We start from the raw sequence: 23,154 nt of genomic DNA on the forward strand, positions 1-23,154 counted from the left end.
CAGTGTGCATTGAAGGACAAAGCATGGCAAAAATTGTTTTAGCAATTGTAATTGGCTTTGATATTCTAACTACTGTATGTTTTTATAATATTAAAGAATGGAACAATATATACATACATGCAATACACTGACCTCTTGTGGCCAAGGCGTGCACCACAGAAGCAACACATATACCTCTCAGACATGTGGAATAGTCTTTAATTTGTGTGTATAACAATTGTTACATTAAAGTGGAATTTATTCTGTGCTTACCATTACCGTAATGAAAATTGCTTCCGGATGATTACATTATGGAAAAATTGCACTAGACGTGCATGTGTTCTTGTATTGTGGCCTTTTAAGGCATTGCATAAAAAGTCTAGGAAAAGATGATGATAAAAATTGCAAATATGTGAATGTATGTGAATGCCGCCACAAATGCAGCCAAGTCTCATTACCAAAATAAACAATTCATCGGAAGATGAGACTAATCTTTAAAGTAAAATATATAAAAAATTGTCATTTAAAAAAAATAATTTTCAAAAGATGTGTACTCAGGCAGAATACGAGATGTCACTACACTAATGTCAATATTTTTAGCTGCCCAGGAAGGAAGTGAATACATAATCTTAATGGATGTGCAATCACAAGTTCAATAAATGCTAAACAAATACAGTTTACTGATTCTTCACTAATGTTAATCACTATGGCAACAGATAGTTTTAAGTGGGGGATGGAGCACTGAAATAAGACATACGCCCAACCACTCATTTGCCATTATTCTCTTTGCATGATCTCAAAGGGGACACAAAATAAGAGTCCAAGCCTCATTTCCCTGATGTAGTGCGCCTGATGCTGTGTTACACTCACTCATCAACTGCATCCAATCCTCATGTTACAGCAATGGACACACAGAGAAAGAGTACACCCTGGCTAGTTAGGTTGGCCAACAGGGAAGCATCACAGTTTTAATGATCAAACGGTATATAATATAGAAGAGCTTTTATATACATGTATACACATTTAGTTTTAAACTATTTAGACTTTCCGAAGGATTTCGATTGAAACCAATATTCAGTTCTTCAAAACATTAAAAAAAAGTCATGAACATTTAATGATGACAAATGGTTTTTGGACCGAGACAGGATTTGGCGCTGGCCTTGGTGCTGCCAGACATTCCTCCCAGGCCTTTTGGAAAGCAAAATTGGGTTTTATCCATGAGTAATTAAGTGACTTGCCTGTATGACTCACAATCCTCCGTTTATGATGATACAACCCCATCAAATCAATAATCAGGGGTTGCTTTGAGAATAATTGTCAATTTGTTTTGTGTATGTGAAGCCCTTTGAGACTGCTTGTGATTTAGGGCTATATAAATAAACTTGACTTGACTTGAATAAAACGCTGCTATAAAATAAAATAATTGACAGGATTTTGTTTTATAATTAGAGCTGACTTAATTTATTTCACAATGCAGAAAACTTACAGGTGTCAAATGTGATCTAGTAACCTTTAATGTTATGGTTAAATTCTATCAATAATAAATAAAGCTATTCAATGATATGAAGAAACTGATAATCTATCAATATCTCAATTAGGAAATGTAAATTTCACTATACAACACTTATTGTCCCTAAATCTCTACACTCAAATCTACAACCTTCCAAGAAAATCACAATGTCCCCTCAGAGCAGAACAGCCTTGATAGCTGCTCGTGTGTCTATTCCAATGTTGTGGTCAATACACGCCCCCCCATGTGTTTATTGTTGTAATTTATCCTCATTGAGTGAACAATACAAGCCATGGCTCCCCCTTGTGATAAATGGTTTGCGCCTAATGATTTGACTCTGTTCGTAGAAATGAGATCCACGGGGAACGGGTGGCGCTCGCATGCAGGCAGCCCACACGCACGTCAGTCCTGACATCAGCACTGAGCTTAAATACCCGCACAGAACTGGAGCGTGTGCGCAAACAAGCGCACCCCCATGCGGGAGAAAAACACTTGAAGTGAGCGGCAAGTCGCAACAGGTGCTCTTTTCTGGATTTGTTTCAATTATTTGTGGGATGACATGCTGCAAGTAAGAAAGTAAAAACGGCTTAGCTTTTTGTTCGTTGTTGTTTTCTAAATGATGATCAACGACACCATAGCGTTGGACACGAACGGTTCGGAGCCGGCTTTCTCCCTGGGTCACAACCACAGCGCGTTCCCCGCGCTGAAACTCGAATCCCGGTCACTGGTCACCTCGGCCACCATGTTCGCTGTGGGCGTCCTGGGGAACGTGATCGCCATCGTGGTGCTGTGCGTCTCCAAGAAGGAGCAGAAAGAGACCACCTTCTACACGCTGGTGTGCGGTATGGCCATCACGGACCTTCTAGGGACGTGCTTCACCAGCCCGGTGGTGATTGCCACCTACGTGGCAAGCCGGTGGCCCGGTGGAACGCTTCTGTGTCACTTCTTCTCCTTCTCCATGCTCTTCTTTGGCTCGGCCGGCATGTCCATCCTGTGCGCCATGGCCGTGGAGAGATACCTGGCCATAAATCACGCCTACTTCTACTCGCAGCACATAGACAGGACCATGGCGCGCTTCGCCCTCCTCACAGTCTACCTGGCCAACATGGTCCTGTGCGTCATGCCCAGTTTCGGCTTCGGTCAGCATGTTACACACTTCCCGGGAACTTGGTGCTTCCTAGACTGGAGGGCGATGGATCCACTGGGTGCCTGCTATTCCTTCCTCTACGGCGGGGTGATGCTGCTGCTCATCGCCGTCACGGTGCTGTGCAACCTGGCCGTGTGCAAGTCTCTGGTGGGCATGAGCCAAAGGACCGGGATCGTCAGGGCCGAGGTGTGCGAGCAGGGCGGCTCAAGAAGACGCTTCCCCCGGCTGCAGTCGGTGTCCTCGGCAGCGGAGATCCAAATGTTCTGGCTGCTCGTTTTCATGACTAGCGTTTTCCTGGTGTGCTCCATTCCTCTCGTGGTAAGAAGAAGCGCATTTCAAAAAAATATTTAACAATTTACTTTTCAGAAAAGTAGCACGTGCTACGTCTGTAGCAGTGTATCTGATCCTTGGTCACCCATTTTGCATTATAAAAAGAGTACGAATTATTTTAATAATAATTAATTTGTATAATAGTTAAGAATATAATTATTATTATTATTTTTACTCATTTATATTCAATACAATTTAACTATAAGGGAAACACTTGAAATTAGTTCCCCTCAATTATTAACTTTCATACTAGTGAAGACAAAAAACAGCTAAATTTTGACAGGATAACCAAGACTGACCTGACAACAAAGTCCATGCAAATCATGATTGAAGTCATTTGTGACCACTCCCATAGCCATGCAGCCTTCCCTCTCGCAAAATCACCAACATCGGATCCAACCCACCGCCACGTGCCATTTTCAGAACAGCTTAAGATGCTATAGAGCTGTATTTGTGTACCTTGCTTATAGCTGTATTTCTTTCCATATCTCAGGTGCGAATCTTTGTGAATCAGATTTATGACCCTGCTTATATATCCGCCGGAGGAAAGCCTGACTACCGAAGCGATCTGCTGGCCATTCGCTTCGCCTCCTTCAACCCCATTTTGGACCCGTGGGTGTACATCCTGTGCCGAAAGAACCTGCTTCTGAAGGGCTGCCAGAAGCTGAAGCTAGCAATGACTCGTGTGAAAGAGAGCAGCGGAGACCACATGGGCTGGGTGGGGCAGGACTCCCCTCCATCTTTCAACACACACGACACTAGCTACGCATCCATACGCCGGAAAGACGTGGGGCGGCAAGTGGCTGCCGAGGACACGCCATCATTCACCAACTTCGCCATGAGACACGCGTGGGACTACGACACAGCTCGGGTCAATTTCCACCCGTTCAGCGTGGAAGCGAGCGCTGTGCCCGAAGGCGAACATGAAACAGAGGAGGATGCAAAACAGCAGCAGGGGGACTCAGTGAAGGCCTCACCGGGACAGCCTGCTTCTACGCATGTCAGGACAGGCGAGATGGTCACGTGCATGTTTAGCACCCCGAGCTCCTGTCAGTCAGAGAAATGTCTCTAATGCAATGTTTCCTGACTTTTACTGAGCCAAAGCATATATTTTATATTTGAAAAATGTCATGGCAGGCACAGAACATCAGATGAAAGACCAACATTTTAAAGCTTAAAATTAATAATTAAACTTGCTGAACATAGGTTTGGGGAATAAAGTATGGTAAAAGATGATTATTTATAAATACGTATTATATAAATTTTTCATAATGGCATGTTAATTATGAATAATTTTGACAACTTCACAGATAAACATGAGAGCAGAAAACTACCAAGAAAACACTTTAATTCCATTCCAGTACACGAAGGGGCTCTTCTATCGTTCAGGGTTAGTCTCACTCGGAAATCTGGACAATGTGAAAAATGTGGGTTAGAAAAAAACTGCTGCCAATTTCCAATTAAGGAAATGTGTACAAATAATCATTTTTATACCCAATGGGTACAAACTAAAGTTAACGTACTGTATCAATTTATTGTGACTCATTTGTGTATTAACACAATGCATGATGGTGTCAAGATGTACTTTTAAAACATGCTGCAAATCTTCTCTGTGCCATAGAAAGGTGATACAGGGAGGGACAACTGAATGTATACAATTGGTCAAAGTCTTGTTACCTTTGGTTTTATGCAACTTGCAGTGTTTTGATAAATTCTAAAAGAAAAAAAACGTACTTTTACGACGTGGTGCTTGTTGAACGTGTGCGAAGAATTAAAACAACACTGACCAGCGTACGGACGCTTCTCAGCCTGTCTTGATGTTCCCGTTCAGCCAGCAGGTGGTGCTACAACACAAAAACACGAGCGACTCAGAGCACGTTACAAAATTAATTCATGAAATGTGCGTAAGACGTTATGAATGTAAATTAAACATGTGCAAATTACTATAAAACTTTGCAGTGAGTCAAAACACAACTTAATCACAATTTTTGAGTGACAAAGTCAGCTAGCCTGCACTACGGGAGATTTGTTGTTGCAATGTACTTCATGCAGACAATCCGAGGTGTGCTGTACGTCGTAAATTCTTTTAAAATGTGTGCATATTATGAAATTATTCCATTGCGACCGTTGGTGAAGGTGCATTGTTTCTTCTATAGGTTTACTCAGTGCCGGCTCTACGCAGGGGCAAGAGGGGGCAACGCCCCCTCAAACAGATGTCCTGCCCCCTCGAATCAAACTTTTTGAAGTGAAAAATCCACTGATAGAAATACACATTAATCAGCCCCCTCTCTTCTCTCATGTCGGTGGAGTGTGTGTCCTCGCACAGCCTGCTGTCTGGACTCAGCGGCCCTCCGTAAACATCCAATCACTGTGAGTATGCAAATGAGGCAAGACGCAGCCAGAGAGTGTCAAGTTACAGTCAGCGCGGTAGGAGTTGGAAGAAGCAGTAAAAACTCCACCAAACCCGTCGTAATGACCCGTGATATAACTAATGATTAACGACAACTCAAATAATAGTTAATATAACATTCATATTATATGTTCCGCCCCCCCTGAGAGATTGCCACCTTATTGTGGTCAGGGGGTTTGCGTGCCTCAGTGACCCTAAGAGCAATACCAGCAGAAGCTTTAATCTTCAGGTGGGACACCCAAGATGGACAGGTCTTCGTGTAGAGGCCTGACAGAGTGCAATCCACTTCTCCAGGTTGAGATCTGGACACACAGCTAACAACTGCCGTGAAGAAAACACTAACAGTGTTAAAAATGTTTGAAAAAAAAAGAAAGAACATGCCCCCTTCACATTTCTGACTGCCCCCTCTTATGCGCATTCCAAGAACCGGCCCTGGGTTTACTATTTAAAACAGTTCAGACGGGAAGATTATCCCTGTTTTACATGTTTCAGCTACTTCCTGTACTCTTCCTCGGAAGCGTCACAAGATGGGAAAGTGACGTGTCTTGTAGGCTGCTATTTCTTGGTTTGGTCAGACAGCAAAAGGAACTCGCCAGGACGGCATCCCATGTATGTGATAGAGTGTATAGGCCCCTTCGTCCCATTTTATGCTCCTCAGACCTTTTGGCTGTCATTCACAAAATGGCCAGCAGATGGCGACAGCGTGACGCCTAAAGACGATGTATTGTTCTGCAATGATAGCCAGGTGTCGATTTGCTTTCAATTTTGTGGCGTGAAATCGAAGTAATTGAAACAATTATCATGATAAGCTTTCACACTGGCGCCACCAGGTGGCCACTTATGATAAGCAACGATCATCAAGCAAAAGAAGAGATCGCTGTACGTGATGTCACTAGTGCAGTGAATAGGACACAGGTGCGTCATCAAGCGCACTCAATTCACTGGTGCTGCAAGATGGCGGCTGTGTGGCCCTTTTCAGCACAAGTAAATGTTATTTACCCACCCCCAAACGTGCAATATTCTGTTTTTGTTGGAGAAATAAAAATCAAAAATAAACATTTGTTCGATTTTTCCTTTCTCGTTCAAGCCACAAACTAGAAAATCAAGCTGTATTTCAATTTTGGTGTATTCATTCTAGAAGAGAAATCAAATAACCAGTGTTTTTTTTATTTTTAATATCTGCTTCCAAAGGAAATATCCAATGACCCACAGAGACATGGACTGTTGAGGTCAAACAATCATCAGGCTCAAGTATGTGAGGTACTTTTATGCAAGGGTATTTATTATGCACACAATGTCATTCCACTGGACGTCCGTTTGTGGTGAAGTTTTTATCAAGCTGTTGTTTTCACAAAAACAAATCCAGAGGTGAGCCCTTGCTTGCATCAGCTACAAGGTCTGACGTCTTTTATGAGGAGTTGGACTACTCTGAAAACAGATACAGCACCTTTATGAAGTACTATGTACATTGTGAAATGGGGGAGCAGAGATAATATGAAATCTGACTTTTGGCAATAAATAGATACATCTTCAATACAGAGTGGAATAAAACAGCTCTCATACGAAGCTATAATAAATAAATAATTTATCAGAAATAAATATATTTTACTTTTATACAGTAATACATGAAGATGCATGGCATCCATTCGGCTGAGCTCACTTGAACCTTGAACCCATTTACTTGTTATTGAACTTCTGGGAAGAGCTGACATCTCTGTGAGTAGTTGAACATTTCACCTCCGTCTGTCGCCTTGTTTTTTTTTTTTAAAGATAAACACTCGGTCGGTGCTCGTACTGTCGCTTGAGTCTCAGACTTTGGGGAATCACGTATGTTCAAAATCAAAGCAGTCACAATGTCCATCCTGTGAGTCTGCAAAATACGTGGCTTGAGGAAAAGTGGTGGTTCGTAACAAGAAATCCGTATTCTGGCCTTCCTGGGGAAAGTATTTGGAGCGTTTGAGTTTTAGGTCCATGTACTAGAATGCTCTTTGTACTCAGTGGTTAAAAAAAGAAAAGAAATCTAGAGCAATGTAAAATATCCAATTTTTGGGGGGTCTAAATTAGTAATTTAAGTTCGGACAACTTTAAAATATATGAAATATTATCATTTTGCGCAACAATTTTAGTTAGCATAACAAAGCAATTTGCTCAAAAACATTTTGCGGAGTTAATTTTACTTATGACTTGAAGTTGGGACAATTAGTTCTTTTAACTCTGATTTCTTTGCTGAAAATGTGGAGAAGCTCATTTTCACATAAGCAAATGATGATTTTTGTTGTTAAAATGTTATCAAAGTTTATAGAAATAGTGCACTTGTACATGGACCTTTACCTGGATGACAAGAAGATTGAATAAAAGCTCAAGCTGCTTTCTGAAGCCTCCACCTTGGCTCTGATAGTGACCTTTGCCCTCTAGTCCAGTGATTCCCAACCAGTGTTCTGTGAGTGCCGTGGAAAACGATCCAACTTTTAATTTTTCATTCATGATGACTAATGTATCTTGCTCATCTGTTAATGCCAGCAACATATAGTGACAGGCTCTGACGGCAGAAGGTAGAATTGTTATGCATCCACTTTTTGTGACATTTTATTTTTAAAAAAGTGTCTTGGCTCAATAAAGGTTGGGAAACACTGACCTAGTAATGTGCCACACCCAGACCTTGTCCTTCACGACAGGCAAAAACAAACAGGAAGTGGCTTCCATCACGTCCTGTTTTATCAGTCTTTGGTGTATTTTTTAAACTCCTCCCATGTATTCAGTCACTTCAGCCCATACAAATGCAGCTGGCGGCAGATAAGGACTGGATGGTCCTCCACGTAGTCTGCGCATCCATGAAGGACACGGGCTCGTAGCGCTCGGGTCGGCAGCAAGGGTGGTTGCTGACTTTGCGGGCGGTGCGTCGCGGGAGCGAGTTGTTCTGCAGTAAGGTTTTCAGCGCCAGGTCGTAATTAGTCCTGGAAGACTGGCAGGTGCCCACGCAAAACTTGAAGAGGACGATCTCGTCCGAGTCGAAGCCCAGTCCCAGATCACGGACTTTCATCTCTCGCTTCTCCACGTGGCAGTCCCTGCTGCTTTGCTTGGGCTTCTTGTGTTTACCTCGGCCTTTTCCGTTCCCCTTCCCCGCGTCCTCAACGTCGTCCTTTTCTTTCTTCTTCCTCTTCTTCTTTTTCTTAGGCGAGCCTTTTGGTTGAGGGTCGGAGGGGTCCGAGGAACGCGCTGTGCGGCCGACCCAGCGAGCGCTCGGATGGTCGTCCGCTTCATCAGCAACAGAGGGCTCTGAAAAAGACAAAAGTACAGCTTGAACAAGATGTGTGTTTCATAAATTCAATATTCAGTCATAAACAAGTAGTTTACAAAAAGCACAGCCAGTGTTGGCGATTTTGCTGTTTGGTTGGCATCTTTTTATTACCATACAGAAGATGCCAAGGAGAGTATGGGTAGTTATCGACTTCCTCGTCCTCCATCACCTCTGGCAGGACGGGAAGTTGTCGCTCCTCCTGGTCACCCAGCAGGCTCGCCATGTGACCCGAGTCCACGCCGGCATCGGCTTTAACGCGAGCTCCATCAACCAGAGGCAACAGAAACAGGAGCACCCACAGCAGCACCTACGGGAGTACGAGAGACAGAAGACTCGTGAAAGGAGCTCTCCCATTTTTTCTGTAATCACTCAGCCTTAGTCTTGGCTTAAGCAATGGCGTCCATAGCCGACTCACCTCCGCCAACATCACAGAGGTCGTCTCTGGTCTCTCCTTCCTCCGATTCCTCCATCGAGTCCCACCTGGATGCAGTAAGAAAAAGAGGAATGTGAGAACAAGGCTTCACTCTGTCAACTTTTCTTCTCCTTTCAAAACGGTAACATAAACTAAAAGCACAACATGCGGGCGATAAGATGATTTTACACAATGCTTCTGATATTGTAAAAAAAAAAAAAATACAAAACAACCCCCCTGAAAAAGGTGACGTGTCAAATAAACAACGTCCTCCCTGCCTGAGGACATCGTCTTTGTTCCTCCTTAAAGAACCAGTGTTTGTTTCCAGCTAGTGTTGGCTTGTCGCTTCATACATCCACGCAAACAAAAGGCAACATCTGCGATATACTTGTCAAAAGCATTCTTCACAAGTTATTCCCGAGCCGACACTGCTTCATGGAGGTCCCGGCCAAAAAAGCCCCAGACATGCAGGACAGGTGATAAGAGGTGTCACGGATGCAGATGTTTATATATAGTACGTGCGGCGTGGAGTATCCAGCCCGCCACCCGCCCGTAACATGGGGTCATCGGGTTCCTTTGTTGCCCCCTTCTCTCCCAAAATGTCAGAGGAGGTCAGCGCATCAAGTGTCGGGGGAGGTCCACCTCGTTCATCTGTCTTGTGCGTGACACTATTGGTGTTAAGGTCAAGGTCAGAGGTTGACAAGTCATTCACAACTCTTTTTAGTGCAATTGTACAGAGCCCTAAACATGGCGGAGGAATTTCGGGCCACACTGTGTTCAAGCTGTTGAAATGGGACCTGCACCATGACAATAATAAAATATCCTGGGTATTCATTGTCTTTGCTACATTTACTGACATCATGTGTACCAGTAATATTTATTCCTGAGTCGCAGCGTTTTGTACACTCACGTGGAAAAGGAACACCGTCCAACTTTGGTCATTATCAAATTAATTCAATCCTGTTTGGTTTTCATCATCGCAACAACAACAAGGAGGGTTTGGTTCAAGGACAAAAAAAAAGACAGGGAGGAACATGGCGGTCATAATTCTCATAGACAGCGAACACACCACGGCTGCAACCTAAAACCAAACTATGCAAACTCGTTGCTCTTAACATTGCTATCCTCATCCTCATTTTCTATTTTACATAGCAGGATGGGGAATGATGGGAAAGGCTAAACTATAAACTCTGTCGTGATCTCTTTCTACATGGCAGGTACTTTCTTCAATCAAGGTACCCTCTGACCTCTATATGACTCCTGTTCCTGCGCTGTTCTTTTGCTGTTTCACTGTTTCAAAATCCCCCCTGTGACACTTCAAAGACTAACAGGTGCACGTTTCTGTGGGAACCTGTACAAATACGGTGGGAACAAAACCAGTTCTTGGGACAGTTTCAAATTCCCCCGTGGACACAATCCCCACTGCCCTATAAAAATAAACATATAGATGACTCGGACTCTTTTACAGTTTCTCGAGTCCCCCTGTGACCCCTTCAAAGCCCAACAGGTGTATGTTTCTGCAAATGTGGTGGGAATATAGACAGTTCTTCGGACTCTTTTGAACTCCCCCGTGAACAATTTGGATTCTTCACAGAATGACGTTTAAAAAAAAATTACATTTTGATGTATTTTGGGTCACTTTAGAACAAGTCATCAAATTTCAGGGTGAAAACATTTATGGTATTTTTATTGCTGTCAAATGTCAAAACGGGGTCAAATTGGGCCCGAATAGTATTAAAAGGGTTAAAAGACGGGATGGTTGTGAGTCGTCACTAGCGAGCAGACCTTCATTTTCGGGTCGAGTCCCATTCAGAGTTGCTAATACCGCAGCTGGGAGTGCTTAGCCCCCTTTAGATGGGGGCCCGTCTGCTGGTTCATTTCTCCCTGGCACTCCGGAGCTGTTTACAGCCCAACGCCTGCAGCCCTTCCAGGGATGCGTTGAGGAGAGAGGATGGAAAACCGCTTGAGCGATTAGTCATTATCCTTGATATCCAGATTAAACTCGAACGATTGCAACTCAATATCCATCCATCCATCTACCCTGCCCACACAACCCTACCCATTCGTCCGTCCGTCCGTCCGCCCGCCCGCCCATCCGTCCGTCCATCCGTCCGTCCATCCATCCATCCATCCATCCATCCATCCATCCATCCATCCATCCATCCATCCATCCATCCATCCATCCATCCATCCATCCATCCATCCATCCATCCATCCATCATGTTGAAGTAGGGTTTAAAAATCTGAATTTTTACACAGGATCACATAATTGGTCATTTGTAATATTGCAGCCAAAAAATGTTGAAAAAAAAAATCATAGATCAGAATGCATAACATTGTGTATATATGAGCCATGCTTCTCTTTGGAACGCATGCTACGGAATTCCTTCGATGGGAGTCCAACTATTGAAACTGATTCTCGAGTTGTCTTAAATTCTCCCTATTAACATTTAACATAAACGTCAACATAAATTTGAAGCAGCCTGTAAATCATCTGAAAAACATTCCCTTTCATTTTATGTACACTATGAAGGCCATTCCACTTGTGTGTACACTCTCAAATGTTTGATGATCAACAAGTCAAGAAGATTAAAATGTGACCCCCTAAATCCTTTGCTTGTCATAATCATTAATGCAATTTCTACCAGCTGGATTTGGAATGAATGAGAGAATGTGCTTGTGATTAAGAATGTGGGTGCCTACTGTATACTGTTACAGGTTTGGAGCTGGCCGCTTGCCGACACTCTCTAGAAACCTCTCACCTTGTTTAAAAAAAAATAAAAAAAACAGCACCAGCATCTCTCTTGTTTCACCGACCTTCTCTCATAATGACCCTTTATTAGGGCCAAAATAACGCTGTCTGCAGCGTACACGAACGCAAAATGACCTCCAGGGTTAACCTGTCACTAACACGGTGCCTGATTGCAACAGTACAGTAAATCACTGCTGGCTCAATAAAACACACCTGCAGTGTAAGAGGAGATGTGGGAGAGGCAGAACACCGGGAGAGCTGCCTGATCACTACCAGACACCCAACCATCCGTGGCAAGGGGGGTCCCTAAAAATATGCTCAACAGCTTTGCAACATTGTAGAATAGCTGCATTGTTGTTGTTTTTTTCGATTTAGATCCGATCATGATGCTATGCCTTATTTATTCAAATATTAATGAATTATTATCTGGATCGGTTGATTTAACCAGTGGTTATAAATGTTTTATAAATGTTTATTCTTGAAAAAAAACATACATCACTCCTCTTTCACTATGTGTCAAATTGACTGAATCACTATTGATTTTTTTCACAAGCACCCGATGAACTGACGGGGTTACAGCCTCAACAAAAATCCACACACAATTTGTGAGGTCAGCACGAAAATCAAAACATCTCAACCTGCCAAATGTGGAAAAATTGTTTTGATTTGAAGAGGTTGAATCCAATGAAGAATGAAGGATGAAGAAAGAATAGCTTTTGCGCATTGATAGAATTGGTCAGATGTATTATCAGCGGTCATTTACCATTTCAGTTTTCCTGATTTTTGGGGAACGTGGTGAACATTTTTGCAGGTGATTTTTGTCATCATTCAAACTTGTCAGTAACCAAATAACAAATTTACAAGCCAATTTATTCTCACTTAATAGGGACTCTAAACAATAAAGCAAGAGTTGGCCTTAAATGTTCTTGGTACAGTACATTACATATTCACTTCATTTTCAGTCTACAAAACGGTCACACTTTTACTCTCTGTAGGAAAGAAAGATAACACTGTAATTGTGTTAGGAGGTAATTGTATGATAAGGAGAATTAAAACTAGAGAATCTTTTTTTTCCTCGCCTGGTCTATATATTACTTTTTTTCTCCATAATCCTGTTTAAAAAAAGTCATTAACATCCTTAGATTTTTTGCCAGTGCTGTAAATTCCATATTAAATGTATTCTTCCACTATGCAAAGTTCAATATTGCGAAAGAAAAAAAAGATAATTTCGTTGGGGGTAATCGTATGATAAGGAGAATTAAAACGAGAGAATAGCCTATTGTCCAGGGGTAGCGGGAATGGGAAAAAAAGCTAATTGAAGCTCTGAATGAGAGGAGAGATAAAATGAAACTGGGGTAGCAAAGGGAATGTCAAATTGCGAGTGCAGACTGAAGGCCGGTCAGACCGTAATCCCATAATCCCGAGCGGGCAGACGGGATGTAATTGCTCGTTAGTGCCACTTTCCACTCAGTTCTGTCACTGCTTGAAAAGCACAAAGGGCTGTGCTCAAATGAGAAACAGATAGTGGGTCCCATGCAGAAAAGGACATGTGCAGCCCACTCAAAAAAACAAAACAAAAAAAAAACACCCACATTGTGTCTCTGCCAATTTCTCTCACACACCGGGGCAGGGGGGCTCAAGGTAATCAGAGGTGCGGACACCAGCAAGCCTGGAGGAGGATGGTGAGGAGTGGAGGGCTATCTTTCTGTGTGACCCCCCCAGGTCCCACTCCCCACTCTGCACTTCTCCCACCTGGAGATTTTATTAAGCCACTAACAACATCTCATTCTTTTGGAGAGGTGCAGGGGGGTCGAGTTGGGGGGTACAACATATGTAGAGGGAAAGTGTGCTGAGTTGCTGAGATGTGAGGAATAATGTGTCACAAGCCATCGAGGGTGCAAGTGGCTCCAAAGTGAATTTGACGGCGTTCGATTCCAATATCTTTGCAAATTCGAAAAGTCTTGCAGTCAGACTATATTCACATATAATTACTGCACCCAAGTTAAGCACATGCAGTAAGAATGATATTTTTTGTCCGGGTTCAATGGTACCTCAAAATACTATGGCAAAGCATCTCACCCCATTGAAATGAATGGACACGGCCTTAGTCCGTTTCTTTAGACAGTTGTTTAGCTGTCGAAGTGTAGTTAACCTAAGTCGGGTAACTTGTATCCAAAGGCATTTTTGCACACTGTATGCTTTTTGTGACATTTTTTAGGTGGTGTGCCGTGAGATTTTTCTCATGTAAAATACATGCCTTGGTTAAAAAAAAAAAAAAAAAAGATTAGGAAACGTTTCCATTTTGTCTTTGTCATTCGTCATAGTAAGAATGTTGACCAGCGTCCCACAGCGGATTGCGTTTGACCTCGTAGTCGCACTGTATTGTTTCTCGGCCTCGGTGGAGGTCTGGTACAGAAAGCTGTACGGAAAGATTTATTGTCGTGCTTGGGAGCAGTTGGGTGACATGGCTAACGTCAGCTGCTCATTCATGCATCCAGGGATTTATTTTGAGTTGTTTCTGACCACCTGCTGGACTTACTCGCCTTTTATAATTCTGTTTTTCAACTCTGGGAAAACATCTGGCTCACTTAGCAGAGCTTGTGAACAGCAGATTTTAAAAATGGCCGCCTGAAATTGCATGCCGTAAAACAAAAACATTAAGAGTGGTAAACACTTTGCAGAGCTGAGGAAGGACTCATAATTCTCTGTGGAGTCATCAAAATATTTATTGCAGCGTTTTAAGATGCTTTTTATGTCACACTGTGGTGATTATCTACGTGATTACTGGCTTATGAATACTTGTAGTTAACTAGTGGCAGATTTAGAAGAACCAGAACACATTCGCAGCTTGCCCTCAAGTCTGACAATACAACCTGGACTTAATTAGAAGTCCCAATTAGGGAAAACATATTGGGTGCCTGATGAGGAACCTGAGTGAGTGATTAGTGGTTTCCTGCCGCCTTCCCTCCCCACCAACGTGCTCCAGAGAGCAGAATGGCTAATGGTTCGTTTGTGGCGATGAATGAGGAGTACAACGCTTTGGAAGCTGGAGCTGCAAACGATGACTTTTTGCGGAAAAAAAATATCAATGTTATGATAACTGGGATTTACCTTCCAATTTCTGCCCCAATTGAACTACACGCTTGTTTGTTTTGGTCCATTATCTTAACGCATGATGAAAGATTTCCAGTTTGGTTATTAAATTATCAGACAGAAAGTTTTTTGCAGGTCTCTAGCTGCTGCCATCCCGTGTCACATGAATGAAGATTAATGAATCCGTCCCGGAAGAAGCAATCACCTCCACTGAATATCACACATGAGCTTGTGCACATACTTTCCCTCTCAAAGCTTTTCATCACTTTTGTGAAGGTTAATCTTTGTCTCATCAGTACATAAAACTGAGATCATTTCAAAGACTCAACTCAGTAGTTTTGGGTAAATCCCCCAGCCTAATGTGTATCTTCATGAGTAGCCTCTGAATTCTTTGCTCTTGCTTTGTGGCTAATGCTAATGTCATCTCTAAACAGCTCATACAAAAAAAAATCATTTTGTCACTGTATTGTCTCTTTTCGTTTCGGGCTCCCTTTTATGCATAAGCTGCAGTCTATTTTTTTTCACTATACATTCCGTGCTGCACCCTGTCATCATTGCTGGTATGTAGCATCCACTGCTGCCAGGCATCTCTCAAAACCTGAACATTTATTGCAGTTGTGGTAGTTTATAGCAGGGTGGAAGGATTTTCGCTTATTTTTTATTTTTTTAGTCTCGATCCAATCATTGGAGCGTTAACCCCCTCATTGTCAATGGGCTATGTTTACATTTATTTGGATTAAAATCAATTATCAGCATTAATTAACAATTGAGAAATCAAATTGTCTCGTAGAATCCTGCATGACGTATAAAAGTTCCGACGACTTTGTTTGAAAGCAGTGATTGCTGCCTTATCAGTCACACTTGTAGTTGGCAACAAGTGAGCACAATGTATTTTGTAGTGAAAGGAATGAAAGTTGAAGCGGTAGAATAAAGTGCCAAGTGAGGAGAGCTCTTCGTACACTAAGGAATTCTAATGACTGCTGTTGGATTTTCCACATCAGTTGAAACTTCCTACATGGCAACCGCTTCTACAAGATTAAGCTTGCAGGGTCACTGGAAAGTTACGCTAGTATGCCGTTAGCGCTAATTATCAGCGGTGGGAAGTAGTTGGATACAAATACTTTGGAAGATTTTTCAGGTGTCCGTACTTGACAAGTGTTTGATGATGACTTTTTAATTTTAGATTCTACTTTTTTTTTTCAACATCTGCGCTATGGTATAGAAAATTAGAGTTTGTTGAAGAGGGGGAAAAAAATCATTAGTCTTTCAACACATGCAGACTTGGATCGGTTGTGCGACGCATGAGATAAAATAGACGGGATGCGTTTTCCCATGAGGTGAAGACGTCCTCCCGACATGACAAACGTGTCTCTTCGACATTGTCTTCTCCGTGTCTCAAGGAGGCAGCTTTGCCGCGTCCCTGACCCCAATAACCTGAATTCCTGCCTGATTGAGTTGCTTTTAAAAGGAAGCCACACAGAGTGCGCTTGGCTGATCCTCACCTTAAATGGGAACACATTGTGGACGTGTGGGAGAGATGATCAGAGAGAAAGATTTCCTCTTTCCGGTGCTTGTGAAGAGGGGGGGTGCTTTAAAGGCATCAAGACCAGGCCAAGAGGGAGAGAAAAGACAGAAAACACACTTGCAACTCAGCCGGCATCACTTGGTCTCATGAGTTTACATCCTTATAACAGAAAAAAAAACGTTTTTGCGGTGTATGCATTTCAGACCCACCAAAAATCTGCAAATATCAAGCGAGTGTCTTAAAAAAAAATGGACCAAATAAGACCGTTCCCTTTTAAAATACTGTATATCGAGATACGTATCAGATTGTCTTTGCACCCCCCCTAATATATGGAAAGTGTGCTGTATGTTTTTTGAAGAGCTACCTGGATTATAAAATAAGACGTACCAGCTAAGATTCGAGAAAAAAGAACGTTTTGTTCATATATAAGCCACACTGGACTATAAACCGCAGGTGTGTTAATGTTTAATTTCCATATATAAGAGAATATATATATACAATATCATAAAAATCATGAAAAACCCATAGATAAGTCGTACTGGACTATAAGCCGCAGGGTTCAAAGCTTGTACAAAAAGTAGTAACTTATTGTCCAAAAAATACTGCCGAGTCCCTTTGTCCTTTTTGTGCTCTTGTTATTTCTCTAAACGAAACCCACATTGAGAAAAGTAACACACATACAAGCATACACACACACTGCGATCATTATGAGTGTGTCTTGTGTCTGGGCGAACCAGAAGTTTCCAAAGTGTTTCCGCGTCGCCCGCTCGCGCCCCAGACGGGCTGGCTCTAATGACCTGGCCTGATGGTTCAAAGCGGCCCGCAAACGCTATGATTAATGAACGAGTCCAGCTAATTTCACCAGAATTCAGCTTATTGTATGCATAAAAAAAAAAAAACACTTGAGTTAACATTCTTCGCTATTTTCAGGAACGGTTGGAAGGGAGGAGATCTTACGATAAAGACAGAAGTTCATTTCATGTTCCAAAAAGATTAACTGCTGCCTTGCTTGAAATTATTGAAGCTGTTTGAACTTGAAGAAATCAAAGTGGTCCACAACAACTAAACAACCCCAGATAGGAGCTTGGGAGAAGGGGAATAATTTTCCTCTGCATTCATAGTCAAGATTGTCTCGCGCGACAAAAGGCGAGCTCTCCGAACAACAACAACAACAGCAGCAGCTTGGGGAAGCAAGGAATCCATTGAAAAAAATTGAAATTCCTTTTTGTCAGATCATGCCTCCTTCAATTTGCCCTGAAGTCATCATTGTGGCGGGCTGCGAACTTTAAGCATTTCCAGATTGAAGTTGCCCTGTGGCACTCCGCGTTGCGTAATCAATCTCTCAGCGCACTGAGCATGCAGCTATCTCATTATAGCCCCAAAGACCGTCCATCATTTTAATGGATGTATATTTGATTTCATCAAGGTTATTAGCAAAGTGTGCTTCTGAAGTTTGTCAATGTTGGAGGACTACATTTTTAAAATTTGGCGGGGTTCCGTTTTTTTTTTTCCAATTTCTCACAGCCAAGGTTTGAACCTCAAAACGGTTGGGATTTTTACTTACTAGTCAACAGTAACTTTTTCAAAATGGCAACACTGGGTGTCACCAGCATGGCATCAAATGTGGAAGCCAAACATTGTGAACCAACCACATAAGTCAAAATGATCACGCTCTAACCCAGCGCTCCAGTCTTGGCTTTTATTTTACATTCCAAAAATACCACGGGACACCACCAAACAAAAGGGAATCTTGTGGAAGACTGTTGCGTCTGACACTATACGTCACTGGGATAAATAAAGGAATGAAATTAAATAATTGATGACCGCACAGCAGCAGCGAGCCCTACTAGATGAAGTCCAGTAACAGAATATTAGACTACAACTCTTGCCCAAAGTCAGCTGAAACTGGCAACAAGTCATCGGCCATCTTAATGAGGCCAAGTGGTAGAGCAAAATGGATGTATTAGTAATTTGAGTAACTGGCTGACAGGAAATGTTGGCAAGTTTGCAAGAGGTTCTTGCAATTTCTGAAACTCAAACGACCACTGCTGGTATAAATCTTACATGCAAAACTCAAGGAAATCCCAGACATTTATAGTGGCTGTGCAAAAATTCCCACCAGCGGACTCTGTTAGCCGCACCTGTCTGTAGAAATACATCACATCTTGGCCATGAGCGCATGTAATAATATTTAATAAGGTGCTCATATAATTGACTTTGACTTCCATTTCAGTCTGGTTCCCCAGATTTTGCAACTCGAGAGGTTGCTTTCTTGAAGTCATTGTGAGAATCGAAAGAACTGAAAGAAGCCTTCTACGGCTGCATTGCGCCGCACATTTCTGAGGTCCCCGAATCGTGTCTCCCGTGTTGCGGATGAGATGTAATAAACAAACCCAAATACAGTTTACAAGGCTCTTTCTAAGAAACGAGAAGCAATAATGCTACGTCATTTTGTCATTTTAATTGCAACGAGCACAAGACGTAGCAAAAGTCTCGTAAAACCTCACGCTAGTTAAAACAAAGCAGATGACACGTCACCTAGAAGCACGCTGGCTGGTTATAGCTGGCCCTCAGCGGGGCCGGCGACCCCGTGACCTTTGACTGCAGGAAGTGAAAGCTGTGCCAGCGTGACGGCCGAGTGTGACAAGTCAGAGCGAGTCGTCGCTCAGTTGATTTTGCGGTGTTTCAGTTACAAAACGTGAAGGCCTATTAGAGGACGCATGCTGGAGACGGGTCACATATCCCAACTTAGGGAAAAATGGGGAGGACAACAAGTAGAATACGAGTTTGGACGCCCTCACGCTGAGCCTCATTTATGTTCCTCAGGCATGACACATTGCATGCACATGAGTGTGAGTCAGTGGGTCACTGAGTCAGTCACTAAACTGAGTCAGCCAGGTGCTTTTTTTTCTTCATTCTGAAGGCCAAATCTTGACAAATGACACAGAAAACACAAACGTCATTCCGCATAAGGAAATCGAGGTGTGGGAGAGACAGAGAGAACAAAACACATCCCCAGAGGTTTGAAATTAAAAGAAAGGGTCAAGTCAGGCCCACAGCCAGCAGCTCAGGAAGCCGACACGATCAAAACAGTTTCTTGTGAGAATGAAGCCACACTTCAGTGAATTCTGCTCTGTCAAAACTCATCAAGATTAAGACACTTCAACTGCGCCTGATCCCCACTCTGGACAGTCTGCGTGCGTGTTTGCAAGAAATGAGAAAGAAAGCAACACTATCATATCATATTGTTGTTATCCCATAAAAAACATATTAGTCCTTTCATTCCTAATATCAAGCCACAAGTCTTTGAGTTTCAAACCAGTCGAACAGTTAAGTGTTGTGAAATTAAAGACACAAGTTCTCATTGTAGCTGTTTTTTTTTATTTACTAATAAATAAATAAATAAATAAATAAATAAATAAATAAATAAATAAATACACAGCAAGTCGACCTCAATTATTCTTATTTTCTTGGCAGTCGGTTCTCCCAGCTTATACCACTGTCGTAAACCAAGCAACCCAACGCACTTTGAGAATCCCCTTGCAGTCAAACTAGAACCAGCACAATCCGTTTGAAAGACCAGCAATACTTCTCATTGGATAGTATGCAGGCTTTCAGCCAATAAATGAGAGCTCCCCTGGAAGACACCTTGACAGCCACAGTTCGTCTTAAGCCGTCCCAACAGTCTAAACTTCACAAACACTTTCAGTATCCCCCGCCTCTGCTTCACCTTTCACACAGACTTTCAAATAAACCCTAAATTCAGCCCCGTAAATGTTGACTCCAGGTTACATTGACCCACCCTGCGCGGAGCGAACCAGCTGGCAGGTGAAAGCAACACAGTATGAAAAAGCCATCCAACATGAGCCAGTGTTGTCACAGCAAACACACGATGACAAATGACAGCTCTCAGCAGCGGCAAGAAAACAGAAAAACAGCTCCTGGTCATCAGGAAGGCTGTCATCGAATCACCGTGGCAACATGCTGACACCTATGTAACGCTGTGACTTACCGGATGACACGCAGAGGTGCGCGCGCGGCAGGTCAAGAAGAGTGCCCGCCCCCCGCCGGGTCAATAATGGACTTCTCCATCCACGGCACCGTGTCATGTTTTAGCGCCTTGTGGTCACAGCGTGCAGGAGCTCCGAGCTGACTGTCTCCTCTTCAGCAAACATGAAGAATCCATCTGCGTGCAGGGGACAGGCTGGAGGTACCTCCTCCTCCTCTACCCCCCCACCAGGACCTCTTTCTGTGGCTGGACTCCTGCCTCGGCTTCCCCCCGCCACTCAAAGCCTTGCGCAATCTCAGCCACCCTTGGACAAGAGCAGAGAAGGTGTCAACAGCCAAACGAGAACTTAAAAGTGTATCACAGCTTGTTTGGAGAGCAGTGTCATTCAGAACAAATGATTTGCTGTGATTAGCAGTCTGCTGCAGTCATACTTAGCATAAATCTGAAATACTTGACAAGTGCTTTTTAATATCATGCTTGACTGAAAACATGACATCTGTATCTGTCAATTGTTTGCCTTGCTGTTCCATGCGTGAAGATTCATAATATTACTTTTACATTTGACTTTCGTTATCAAATGATCTGGGGGGATTTTTTGGTGGTAAATATTTAGAATTCTATTTTGCCGTATGTGTCAAGTTCACACCTCAGACTAATATGCAGCTCCTTTCTCATTTGGAGAAATGTACAGGCCATTTTTTTTCAGTGATATACGATAGTTTTCCATATCTTGATTATGAGATCATGAGAAGTTTGTATTAACAAACTTAAGTGTGTTTTAATGAGTTTATATATGCTCAAAGCATGCGGGATGGGTTAAATTACATTAGAAGTGCTCATAGTCTTCGCCTATCACGGAAAGGGTCTGGGATGTATCCTTATGATAAATGGTAGGGGGGGAACTATACAGTTCTAAAGTCTTGCAAGATCATTAGCTTTGTTGTTGTTACGAATAATGACCTATGGGCATTAGAGCAGAATCAACAGAGACGGCAGAACATGAATTACACTATATTGCTATTTGTGACATGCAGTTTACTCACTTTTTGAACGACCATATCATATATTTTGATTCAGAGACATAGATCTTCTAAAAACAAATCATGATGATGTAAATAAGCATAATTCGGAAAAGGTAGTGCAGTTATCGCAAGAGTTATGCACTATAATTTGGGATACGAGGCCAGATGGGCGAAGAATAAACTTAACAACACAGCATGCTTGCTGCGCGAAGCCTACATTAAATGTAATTGCAGTTTGTTTGCGTTGACGGAAATAAAGTTACAACCTGGAGGACACACACAAACACGCTAAAGCCCACAGACGTGTACTAAATATTTGTCCTCAATTTCCTTCTGGTGCTGACTCACATCCAACAAGCATGTTTCATGTGATGAAGCCAGTTTTTCTCCTTCACAGCTCCCACTAACCTGTTCAGTCCTGCCTTCAATCAGCGTGGAAGGGGAGAAAGTCTCACAACATACGCAAAACCTTCTTCGTCTTCGAAGAGACCGTTCTTCAAATTCTATTTGGGGGAGTTAATTTAAAAAAAAAAAAAAAAAGCTTCCAAAAAGTAAAACGTCGGTGCGCAGTTGTGTTACGCACAAGCACTCCGGCCGCCAGATGCGTCGAGGGAGATTTAAAAGGCTTCTCTCAGGTATGTTCCCAATGCTGAGCGCCACTACAGCTCCGTGAGAGTGAAGCGCGCGCTGTGAAGTAAAGCGAATCAAAGTGTTCCTCGAATGGCCCGCGGTGTTGTTGGCTGTGCGTAAAAAGCGCGACGCTGCGCTCCGCCTGTCAGAGTGAAACTGGAGCGCGCCAGTCGCTCCTCAAGCTGTTGTGACACCCCACCCCCCACCCCCCCGCACACGCATAGCTCAAGTGTCTTGTTGTTTCTCAGGGGGAGGAGAGAGGAGAAACGAGGCAGGCATGGATGGGGAATGACTGTCACCCAGGATAGATCAGCGGATGGGCGTCTGCTCAACAATCCCCAGAGTAACGGGGGGAAATGTGAGGCTCACAAAGACCAACGATGTGATTCACCTGCAAAAATTGGGCAAGTTCTGCATGCCCAACCTTCATTAATGATGTGTTCACATCAGATGTCAATAGAAGTATAAACCTGACGTTCTTACAAATAAAGTCAATGTAAATGACTTTAAATGCTCAAATTAGTGTGAATTCATAATTCCATCACTATCACACCACAATTATAGAGAACATCAATACCACACAAAAATGTAGTTAACCTCACTGATTTGTGCCACATGCATCATCTGCTATAGGAGTTAGCGCTGACCTATAGGGGTCGGAAAAATGCTGATGTTATTGTGGGACAGCTAGCTGGCCCTGTGAGGACACAGCAAACATCTGATTGGTTAAAGAAACAGTCCCATTACTAATTCTTTTATAATAGGTTGTAAATGCCGACCCACCGCTGCTCTCCACCTTCCACACAACGACGAGGCACTCCCTGCATGGCAAACACTGCAGGCACAAAGGCTGGGTAAACACCTCTCCAGCGAGGGCCCACTCACCTCGCAAAGGACAGAGACAAATGCAGGGAGGATCCCCGTTCTGCGTCTCGACTAAAAGTGGCCGCAACAACAATGAGCACGGCTCAAGTGGGTGACACGCAGGAATGCGCACTCAGATAATATGATGGGTTCTAAAGCAAGAGGAGCAGGTG

The 23,154-nt window shown here is 42.9% G+C and overlaps 2 protein-coding genes across 2 annotated transcripts; one reads left to right on the top strand and one right to left on the bottom strand.

The window, feature by feature from the left end:
* Nucleotides 1-1,963: 1,963 nt before the first annotated feature.
* Nucleotides 1,964-4,796, top strand: ptger4c (prostaglandin E receptor 4 (subtype EP4) c). Its single transcript, XM_061295520.1, has 2 exons — nucleotides 1,964-2,954; nucleotides 3,460-4,796. Exons 1-2 carry the CDS (start codon nucleotides 2,106-2,108, stop codon nucleotides 4,036-4,038), a joined length of 1,428 nt encoding a protein of 475 aa, XP_061151504.1. The 5' UTR covers nucleotides 1,964-2,105; the 3' UTR covers nucleotides 4,039-4,796.
* A 1,738-nt stretch (nucleotides 4,797-6,534) lies between these two features.
* On the bottom strand, nucleotides 6,535-22,027 carry LOC133165252 (artemin). The gene is made up of 5 exons (XM_061294762.1): nucleotides 21,896-22,027; nucleotides 20,469-20,769; nucleotides 9,090-9,154; nucleotides 8,786-8,981; nucleotides 6,535-8,652 (listed from the first exon to the last, which is right to left on the bottom strand). Exons 2-5 carry the CDS (start codon nucleotides 20,563-20,565, stop codon nucleotides 8,141-8,143), a joined length of 870 nt encoding a protein of 289 aa, XP_061150746.1. The 5' UTR covers nucleotides 20,566-20,769; nucleotides 21,896-22,027; the 3' UTR covers nucleotides 6,535-8,140.
* Between the last annotated feature and the right edge of the window lie 1,127 nt (nucleotides 22,028-23,154).

This window comes from Syngnathus typhle, linkage group LG13, assembly GCF_033458585.1.
Source record: "Syngnathus typhle isolate RoL2023-S1 ecotype Sweden linkage group LG13, RoL_Styp_1.0, whole genome shotgun sequence".
In the NCBI taxonomy this organism is placed as follows: Eukaryota; Metazoa; Chordata; class Actinopteri; order Syngnathiformes; family Syngnathidae; genus Syngnathus; species Syngnathus typhle.

What these genes read in the sequence shown, in the direction of transcription:
- ptger4c (XM_061295520.1), top strand. Translation starts at nt 2,106, where the DNA reads ATGATGATCAACGACACCATAGCGTTGGACACGAACGGTTCGGAGCCG. An exon ending in TGTGCTCCATTCCTCTCGTG is followed by an intron (nt 2,955 to 3,459) that starts GTAAGAAGAAGC and finishes TCCATATCTCAG; the next exon opens with GTGCGAATCTTTGTGAATCA.
- LOC133165252 (XM_061294762.1), bottom strand. Translation starts at nt 20,565, where the DNA reads ATGACACGGTGCCGTGGATGGAGAAGTCCATTATTGACCCGGCGGGGG. An exon ending in GCACCTCTGCGTGTCATCCG is followed by an intron (nt 9,155 to 20,468) that starts GTAAGTCACAGC and finishes TACTGCATCCAG; the next exon opens with GTGGGACTCGATGGAGGAAT. An exon ending in CCTCTGTGATGTTGGCGGAG is followed by an intron (nt 8,982 to 9,089) that starts GTGAGTCGGCTA and finishes GTACTCCCGTAG; the next exon opens with GTGCTGCTGTGGGTGCTCCT.